The following is a 10182-nucleotide window of genomic DNA, read 5'->3' as shown; positions in this document are numbered from 1 at the left end:
CCACCTCATAGTCTTGATGAGTTCTCCCTGAAGACAAAACAAAAGATAGCTCGTGAATAACATGCTCGGAAAATGTGAAGTAACTCGAGAAAAATAGTAGGGATCAAAGTACTTACTAACAAAACGTCGACACTGCGACTCCAGGCGACTGAGGATCTCTGTCTCTCGAGTAGATTGCTGTTGAATATTCTCGCTCAGAGAGGTTTCCGCGTCATGAAGTCTTTTTCGAAGATCTTCGACAGCGGCAGCATCGGCTTCAGCCTTCTTACGGGCCTTTTCGCTCTGCTCCAACTTGGTAGCAAGAGCATTAGCACGTTTGTTGGTTTCCGCAAGTTCTCCTGGCAAAATAAGCGGCAATCAAATATTTGTGACAAAATAGTGGAGTGCATGCAACAAAGGAGGCGGATGAAGATAGTACCTTCCAGCTTTTTGGTGTGATCACGATACCCGAGGGTACCGAGATGGATAAATTCCTTCATTAAAGGCTGAAGAAAAGACCAGAAGAAGAAGAAGTCAATATAGCTAGTCTTGATTCCACGATATATTGCAAGAAACAAAGAAGCGAGGATAAGCTCGGAACATGAACAAAAAAAAATAATAATAAAGACTGAAACACTTACGTCATCTAATGAAGGTGTCGAAGAGTGGCCAGGGAACAGGATGGGTTCCTTGGATGGCTCAACCCTTGCCCTCTTCAGCGAAGAGGCACTGGGGCTTGCAGGTGGAGGCGAACGCTCGACGTTTTGTTGAGGAGGAGAAGTTTCCTCCCCATCACGCTGAGTTTCGGATACAATTAGAGTACGCGACATACTCGTTCGAGCAGCCGCGTCAGTAGGTTGTTTTTCTTCGTTATCACTACAATAAAAATGGCGACAATATAAGAAGCAAAGCATTAAAGAGCAAAGAAGTAAGGAATGCGGAGTAACTTACGAGCTGACGAGGGCATCGGTGTATGGGTTGAAAACTGCCTTCCTTTCCGAAGGATCAGTTTCTTCGGCATTAGAGGTGCCGGAATCTTTGAATTCACTCCTTTTCCTCTTGTTCTTTGGGGAAGCAGGAGGAGGGGAGTGTGTTGAAGCAGTGGCTTCAGATTCAGCAGAAGCCGCGGATTTGTGAGAACCCGCAACTTCATTGGCAGGGCGCGAGGTGCCTTGGTTGTCATCATCGACGACAGCACGGTCTTCAACTTCTCCACCTTCAGGAAGAGGAGGAAGAGAAGCAAGGACGGGGTGGTTCTGAGACAAAGAAAGGGTGTCGACAAAAAGGCATTAGCAAGATAGTAGTCGACAAATAATAAAGTTCGAATAAACAATATAGCAATTAAAAGGAAAAATTACCTCGGGAAGAGGATTGGCGCTACTGTATGGCGTCACACGGCAAGTTGAAGGAACGGTGTCCTTCTTGTTTAGCGACGAGATTTTTCGGACAAGTTTCTCTAAGTCCTTGACCGATAAATCTGTCGACAAGCGATCTACATCTTCGTTGCCAGCATACGTCCAAAGGGGATTTTTTTGGGCTTGCAGAGGCTGCACCCTGATCCTAAGGAAGTACGCCGTGTTTTGGACACCCGACAATTCTTGTCCTCGGGTGTTTTGGAGCTGATGGATGCGTGTCATCAAGGCCTCTGTCGCCGTTTTTTCTTCATCGGTAGCCTCTGCGTCCCAGGAACGACGGCGACAAATTTTCTCGGCACCATCAAAAGGAGGGATGTTGTCTTCAATAGAGCCATGATTCTCCTCATGAATGTACAGCCATTTTTTGCGCCACCCTTGTACTGAGTCAGGGAATTTGACATCAAAGTACTCAACGTCGGGGCGGACGCAAATAAGAACGCCACCAATGTTATATGAAACATTGGCAGAGCCATTACGGCGACAAAAGAAAATGCGTTTCCATAGAGCCCAGTTAGGCTGGACCCCAAGGAAAGCTTCGCAAAGCGTGATGAAGATGGAGATATGGAGGATAGAATTGGGAGTAAGGTGGTGAAGTTGCAGTCTGTACATGAAAAGCAACCCCCGTAAGAAATTGTGGATGGGGGCAGAAAGACCGCGGATGAGGTGGTCGAAAAAACTAACCCGGTACTCCATTGGAGGGGTTGGATAACTTTCTTCGGCCGGAGCGAAGCGCGTCCTGCTTCTTGCTGATCCCCAGTTTCTTCAGCAGGTTGATGTCTTGAGGGGAGATTTTAGATCTCTCCCACTCCGTGTTTCCCAGATCCTCGGTTGCCATCTTCGATTCAGGCGTGCTGTGCCTGGTGAGTCTGCGCGGAGGCATCAACAATGGTACCGGAGTAAGGTGCGAGGATGGTTGAGCTCAAGAGCTTTGAGGCGCAAGGAAGAATTTTGGCAGAGGAGAGCAGAGGAGCGGCGCGAGCGAAAGGACTAGAGGAGGAAGACGACACCCTTATATAGAGGTGCGGTGAACCGTCACGCCGTTGGATTGAAAGATTACGGGACAGATGGTGTACACGCGGACAAGGGGTAAACGGTAATTTCGTATAGCCGAGAAAGTGCAGCAACTACAGTACGTGCGCCAGGAAAAGCGGAGGACGTGTGTTCCCCACTTGCACGACGTGTCAACGTGGTAAAAATTTGGGCCCACGAGACAGAGGGAGAGAAGTTCTCGCGTTTTCCCGATACAAGTGATCGTGGCTATCGTCAGCAATGATGTCACCTTAACAAGATAAAATTTCGGCTACGAAGGTTTGTAAGAATGGCGACAGCAGAAGATTGATGATTATTTCGAGAGCCTTTGATCAAATACAAGTTTTTGCCCAAATGCTCGGGGGCTACTTTGAAAAAAATGAAAAGTTCGAGAAAGACAAAATAGAAATGGTGTGATCGAGCCTATGATCAAATACAAAATATTTGTTCATAGCCTCGGGGGCTACTCCCATCGGGAACGCTGTTCGCGTGCCCGATGAAATTATAAAAGAGAAAGATAGAAGAACAAGAGAGTATATTTCGAGTTAAAGTAACTCTACATATACTCCCATCGGGAGAGCAATATAAAGTCATCCGTTGACTCAATAAAATGTGCCATTCCAACAGCCGAATAAGCACTCGACAATATATTCTCAGAACGCCAAAGTTGCGAACAATTTCTGAATGCCGCAAAACTTTGCGAAGGTAAGACCCCGGATCCGTTCTGAGTGGCGTGGCACCGTCTCTGACGTCGGTTTGCTACTTCTATCCGTATCAACAGATACGAAGAAAAATCCTAACGGACGCGTTAGGTACCCGATAAATATGACTGGGACTCGACAGAACGGTAAGACCTTAAGCGGCACCTGTCGAAGTTTACACCAGTATCCCGAGATCATGTCCGGGGACGTGATCTTGAAGTAGGTTTTTGCGGATTGCCACTAGAGCAGTTAACTAGTACCTGATTCGTCAGATGAACTAGCCCCAACTACCATTATCCCTGTACAATATAGAAATTCATATGAAGAAATATAGAAAAGTTTAAAGTTGTCGAATAAATATAAACAATGGAGATTTTCCCTGACTCTACGATTCAAGCAAAATCTCGGGGGCTACTGACATAGGCATCCCCAATGGGCCTGCCGAAGATAGTACCCGGGGTTTACTGAAGGCCCACGACTCGAAGAATAAGAAGAATCGCAAGCCCAAGTTGATATTAAGGAAAGTTAGAATTGTATTAGGAGAGAACACTTGTAATATTACGGGAGGAGTTGGAAACCTTCCCGGACTCTGTAACTTGTACAATACGAATCCCTCGGCTCCACCTCCTATATAAGGGGGAGTCGAGGGACAAAGAAAGCATCGATTCATTGTCTCACAAACCCTTGTTTTAACATCGTTGAGTACTTTTCGGCTGAAACCTTCGAGATCTACTTGACCTCTACATGCAACGAAACCCTAGTCTACTACTTGTAGGCATTGACAAGTTAATACCTTGTCACCTGCACAACACAATCAAAGTACTTTGCCCCAACGTAACAGTGAGGTTGTCAATCTCACCGACTTGCTGTAAACAAAGGATTAGATGTATAGTGTGGATGATGATTGTTTGCGAAGAACAGTAAGAACAATTGCGATAGATTGTATTTCAGATGTAAAGAATAGGACCGGGGTCCACGAGTTCACTAGTGGTGTCTCTCCCATAAGATAAACAGATGTTGGGTGAACAAATTACGGTTGGGCAATTGACAAATAAAGAAGGCATAACAATGCACATACATATATCATGATGAGTACTATGAGATTTAATCAGGGCATTACGACAAAGTACATAGACCGCTATCCAGCATGCATCTATGCCTAAAAAGTCCACTTTCAGGTTATTATCCGAACCCCTTCCGGTATTAAGTTGCAAGCAACAGACAATTGCATTAAGTATGGTGCGTAATGTAATCAGCACATATATCCTTAGACAAAGCATCGATATTTTATCCCTAGTGGCAACAACACATCCACAACCTTAGAACTTTCTCATCATCGTCCCAGATTAAATGGAGGCATGAACCCACTATCGAGCATAAATACTCCCTCTTGGAGTCACAAGTATCAACTTGGCTGAGCCTCTACTAGCAACGGAGAGCATGCAAGAACATAAATAACATATATGATAAATTGATAATCAACTTGACATAGTATTCAATATTCATCGGATCCCAACAAACACAACATGTAGCATTACAAATAGATGATCTTGATCATGATATGCAGCTCACAAGATCTAACATGATAGCACAATGAGGAGAAGACAACCATCTAGCTACTACTATGGACCCATAGTCCAGGGGTGGACTACTCACACATCGATCCGGAGGCGATCATGGCGATGAAGAGACCTCCGGGAGATGATTCCCCTCTCCGGCAGGGTGCCGAAGGCGATCTCCTGAATCCCCCGAGATGGGATTGGCGGAGCCGGCGTCTCTGGAAGGTTTTCTGTATCGTGGCTCTCGGTACTGGGGTATTCGCGACGAAGGCTTTAAGTAGGCGGAAGGGCAGGTCAGGAAGAGTCACGGGGGACCCACACGCTAGGGCCGCGCGGCCAGGGCCTGGGCCGCGCCGCCCTAGTGTGGCGTCGCCTCGTGGTCCCACTTCGTTTCCTCTTCAGACTTCTAGAAGCTTCGTGGAAAAATAGGACCCTGGGCGTTGATTTCGTCCAATTCCGAGAATATTTCCTTACTAGGATTTCTGAAACCAAAAACAGCAGAAAACAGCCACTGGCTCTTCGGCATCTCGTCAATAGGTTAGTGCCGGAAAATTCATAATAATGACATATAATGTGTATAAAACATGTGAGTATCATCATAAAAGTAGCATGGAACATAAGAAATTATAGATACGTTTGAGACTTATCAATGGTAGATATCTTTTGGAGGCAGCGGCTATGGAGCTGACAAGGCGGCAGGGCTCCATCGTGGAGGTATGTGGAGAGGATGCCTTCTCCCTTGACTCCTCCCCTCTTTATATAGTCCTAGGAGGTCCCCAATAGCCCCCCTACGTTGCCTATGACCTAAGTAAGGTCTAGGAACAAACATGAACAAAAACTGTGAAGACACGCTTTGGTGGGCGTTTTCGTGCCTCCTGACCCGCGGTACGGCCGTACCGCGCCCGTACCGGCGGTCATGAAAACCTATGTTTTGCTTCGGTGTTTTGGCCACGATTGTTTCATATAAACTCTGATTTTGGTGTTCTTAGGCTCGTTGGACTCGTATGGACGAGAGCTGCAACTCCACAGACCTAGATATTAATATTATATGATGGAAAACTGACTTTTCCACATCTCATATGGCTAAGTATGGTACCTGCAGCTTCTACATATTGCCCTCTCTTTGATCCTTTTGCCTTGCTATATCCATAATCATCCATAACACCTTCACACAAGTAAAATACAAGGAAAAGTAATAAACCTAATAAAAACTAATAGTTGTGCAATAATCATATGAAAACGAATGAGAACTAGTAATCACGCAAAATATGCATAGTTGTAGCTAGATGAAGCATGAGATGGGTAGCAATATGAGTATTTTGTATGCTTACATATGTGTCATAATTGCACTCATCAGTTTTCTACCTTGTATGAACTATGCTATGTTTTGCATCTAATATGATATCAATTTTGTACTAATTATGACGGTTGCTTCGCTGATATCTGCCATACGAGTTACTACTAATATTGTCAACAACTTGTTGGAGTACAAACGAGTTAGGCTCTAGAACAGTAAAAATAACCTGAAACAATGCCCAGGCTCAAATTCAACCAATGTTTGTTGGCAGGCATGTGTGTCTCTGCAATCACTTCGCTTTATGTCTCGCCACAAACCCAGCCCTGAATCAAACGTAAATCAAACTAGTGTTACCTCAGTGATAATGCGGTTTGAGACCCCAAATCCACACAAACTATACTTTGATAAACTTCAGAGCTGCCTATTGGTTCTACTTTGGGCCACTTAGTAAATTTGTTGATGGCGACAAGGGGATATGGGTAGTGGCGGAAACGGTCCCATGATGTCCGTTACAATTGAAAAGGATACAAAGTTTGTTCAAAAATCAAACCACATAGTTTAACCTTTTTTTAAAAAAATTGACATATATAATCTAAAATCAACATTATTAGATACATCATGAATTTATATTTTCATATGATATCAGTATAATATCATAGTTCTTGATGGTTTTGTCTAAAAGTTTGATTAAACTTTACTTAGCTAGAGAGATATAGACTAGCAGAATGAATCTGCAAGCAAACATGAAGGCTAACCTTATAGAGTGGAATGTGACGTTTTTTCACCACAAACAAAAGATAATACTCCCTCGGTTCATAAAATGATGTATCTATACAGTAAAAAAAATAATTTTAAATAAATTTGTAACAATGAATAGAAGTAGTAGAATAGCAATGAAAAGTATAAACAACCTCAAAAAGGAGGGAGTAGAGTACACCAGGAGAACAACACCCTCCTGTGCTGGCGTGCTGTCCTCCTGCCCATTGTCTTCACCGACAAGCTGGTGGCCACGGCACGAGTATCTGGAGTATTCTTCGGCGAGCTGTGCACTTTCTGGAGCCTTCCGCCCTTCCTGAAGTTCACTTTGTAGGTTTGTGGCACCTGTCATGTCACTTTTTGGTAAGGTCCGGAGTGCCTCTCCATGGTGTCAAGGGCTACAATAATGTTGCTATATATTACACGTATGTGGTTTGATGCCTATGCATGTTATTTTTCTAGGACTGCTTTTAGAAAAGTACAAAATTATGTTATGTAAAAAGTAAACTTTAAAAATCTCGAAGATTTGCATTTCTTTTAGATTTTATTTTGTATAATTGTTAAAGACAATTCCCTATAAATAGGTCAAATAAAACACGGGAAATGAATTGTAAAAGAAAAGCTGTTGAGAGAAACACGGTAAAACCTTCTCATCGTCTCCCCTTGAACAAAGCCGCCGTGCGAATTCAATCACGGCGCGTTTGATAGGCTGCATGCTCCGTGGCTCGCATCGGGCCAGCAATTTTAGGTCCGTTTGGATGCCTGGGCCGAGCCGCGTTGTTGCATCGCACGGTTCTCAAAGCACCCCTGGGACAGGCCCTGGAGGAACGCCCGGAATGACAGTTTCTTCGGGGCCAGGCTTGCCGAGACGAAACCTTGACTCCACTAATGCAAACTTTGGCCCCGCGATGCAAAAGCTGAACGTGTGTTTCTAGTAGCCTTTCCATGGCTCAACGGGGAGAGCTCCTCGACGATGGCCATGGACTCCGCGACGGCCACGCCACGGAGGAGCTCCGCCACGGCACCGCGCCGCCGTTGCAGCCCACCCTGGCTGTACGGGAAGAGCTCCTCGACGACGGTCATGGACTCCGTGACGAGCACGAGCTCCGCCACGCCACTGAGGAGCTTCACCATGGACATGGTGTTGGCCACAGAGGAGCTCCACCACGTCCCATCGCCGGTCCGCGCCCTTGCCGGCCTCGCCCTGGCCATGCACGGCCGCGCCCCGTCCTGCACCGCATGGGCATGCACGGCCGCTCCCGCACCGCGCCCGGGCCACCCCGTGCCTGGCCACGCCCGACAGCGCCCGCCTCCACTGGCCTGCTCCGCGCCTCACCGCCGCCCCCGCCCCGTCCACGGCCGCGGTGCCCCGCCGCGCGCCGCGCGGGCCGCGCCCGAGTCGCCCGCCCCTGGCCGCGCCTGTAAGTTTGTAAGTTGTATCCGTTCAGGTTTGCAGGCTAATACAGAGCAACGGAACGAAATGCATTTGAGTCTCTAACGGTGCGATGCAGGCCAACAAACGAAGCATTTTTTTTTGCACCGGAGCTCGTCTGAAACGAGATGAGGATTTCTTCCGATTCCTTCCCACTAATCGCAGTGGTGCAGGAATTGAATGCAGCCTACCAAACGCGCCCTCAGCGGCTCAACCGCATGCCTGCGTGTCTCCCAGCAAGCTTCTCGGTATTTCGTGCTACGAACTAAGCCATAAATCGACAGCGGGACAAATACCCTATCCTCTGCTGGACTCCTCGTGCTGCACCTGTGTTGTGGCCGACGAGTCGTAGCCTTCGGCGTTCTGCGTACTTTCTGGAGTCTTCCGCCGTCCGTGGAGTCCACTTGTGCCACCTTTTCTGCCATTTTTTGGCGAGCTCCGGAGCGCCTCTGCATGGTGCCCTGGACGTCCACGTCGTGACCCGGCTCCTAAATGTTCACGGCTGGGATTGCTCGCCGACGTGGCCACCGCCACCGCCATGGCTACCGGCCACCTCCTCAGTACTGCCGGGGCGAGCGCCGCCGCGCCCTATATAAACGCACACTGATCGGTCTATGGAAACACACCATTATAGCTAACCACAGCGAACCAAGTGTTTGATCAATCTAGCCACTTCCTGCAGCTTCCTGCTTCTGCAAGTAATGGCAACCATGGTGGCCTTGAGCTCCTTCACCGGCGCCGCCGTTGTCGGGCGCTCGGCAGCCCGGTCGTCCCTAGCGCCGCGCCGGCGCGCCCTCGTTGTCAGGGCCCAGACCAAGGTGAGCTCAAGTCCCTTCCCTTGGGTGTCGGTCGTAAAATATTCTTCTCTCTCTACGTGAAATTAACTGTGTTTGTATCTGCAGCCGGAAATGGATCCTTCCAAGGAGACGGCGAGCACATCGACCTCCTCACCAACCCCAATCTCAAGCCCGACCCCTACCCCGACGCCGGCAGCACCCAAGCCCAAGGCTAACCCCTCGGTGTGGGACGCGCTCGCCTTCAGCGGCCCGGCGCCCGAACGCATCAACGGCCGGCTTGCCATGGTGGGCTTCGTGGCGGCGCTCTCCGTGGAGGCGGCGCGCGGTGGCGGGCTCCTCGACCAGGCTGGCAGTGGCGCCGGGTTAAGCTGGTTCCTGACAACCGCGGCGCTGTTCTCGGTGGCGTCGATGATCCCGCTGCTGCAGGGCCAGACTGTCGAGAGCAAGTCCAGCGGCATCTGGAGCGCCGACGCCGAGCTCTGGAACGGCCGCTTCGCCATGCTTGGACTCGTCGCGCTCGCCGCCACCGAGTTTATCACGGGCGCGCCATTCGTCAATGTCTAAGACTAGTGCAGCATTTTGGATATTCAGCTGACAGATCAAAATCATGCTAACTGTAGCCACTAGCCACGGTGCTAATTGTACCATCGGTTTTCCTAATTTGTAAACCTCGTGTTTAGACTATGATTGTTTTGATGGCCTTCCTAGTCCCCGTTTGAAACGCAGGAACTTAAAGCATAGAATAAAAAAAATGCAGAATATGCATGAGACGTCTTGTACCTTAAATTCAAACAGAAACCAAAACCATAGGAAAAGTTGAAAACGACATTTGGATATCACACACAACAAAAACATAAGAATTGTTGATAGAAGGAGATCAAAACATGATGTGAGACATGTTAGTTTTCCATAGAAATTTCAGAATTTTTTTAGATTCATATTCCTTTGTTCCAGACGCCACCATATGATTTTTTTTAATAGAAATCCTATCCCCCAAAATCCCTACACTTTTCCTTTGTTCTAGATGGCGCCTTAAGCTTTGGTAGAATATATTTTTCTGAGTACATTGTTGTTGATATCTTCTTACAAGTTCAATTTGTTGTCGGTATGTCACTGAAAAGGAGATTTGTAGCCAAAGTGACAAAGTATATGAAACTAAGTGTGATATCATTAATTAAGGTGAACTTGGTGTTTATGATCTTTACTATTAATGGAAT

At 47.3% G+C, this 10182-nt stretch overlaps 1 protein-coding gene across 1 annotated transcript; it reads left to right on the top strand.

The window, feature by feature from the left end:
* Positions 1-8806: 8806 nt before the first annotated feature.
* On the top strand, positions 8807-9668 carry LOC124674298 (high molecular mass early light-inducible protein HV58, chloroplastic-like). Its single transcript, XM_047210339.1, has 2 exons — positions 8807-8986; positions 9071-9668. The coding sequence occupies exons 1-2, from the start codon at positions 8870-8872 to the stop codon at positions 9527-9529; spliced, it is 576 nt and encodes a 191-aa protein (XP_047066295.1). The 5' UTR covers positions 8807-8869; the 3' UTR covers positions 9530-9668.
* The last annotated feature ends 514 nt before the right edge of the window (positions 9669-10182 follow it).

The sequence above is a fragment of the Lolium rigidum genome, chromosome 7 (genome assembly GCF_022539505.1).
Source record: "Lolium rigidum isolate FL_2022 chromosome 7, APGP_CSIRO_Lrig_0.1, whole genome shotgun sequence".
Classification (NCBI taxonomy): domain Eukaryota; kingdom Viridiplantae; phylum Streptophyta; class Magnoliopsida; order Poales; family Poaceae; genus Lolium; species Lolium rigidum.
The sequence above is the reverse complement of the archived record's forward strand: the minus strand, read 5'-3'. Positions and strand labels throughout refer to the sequence as shown.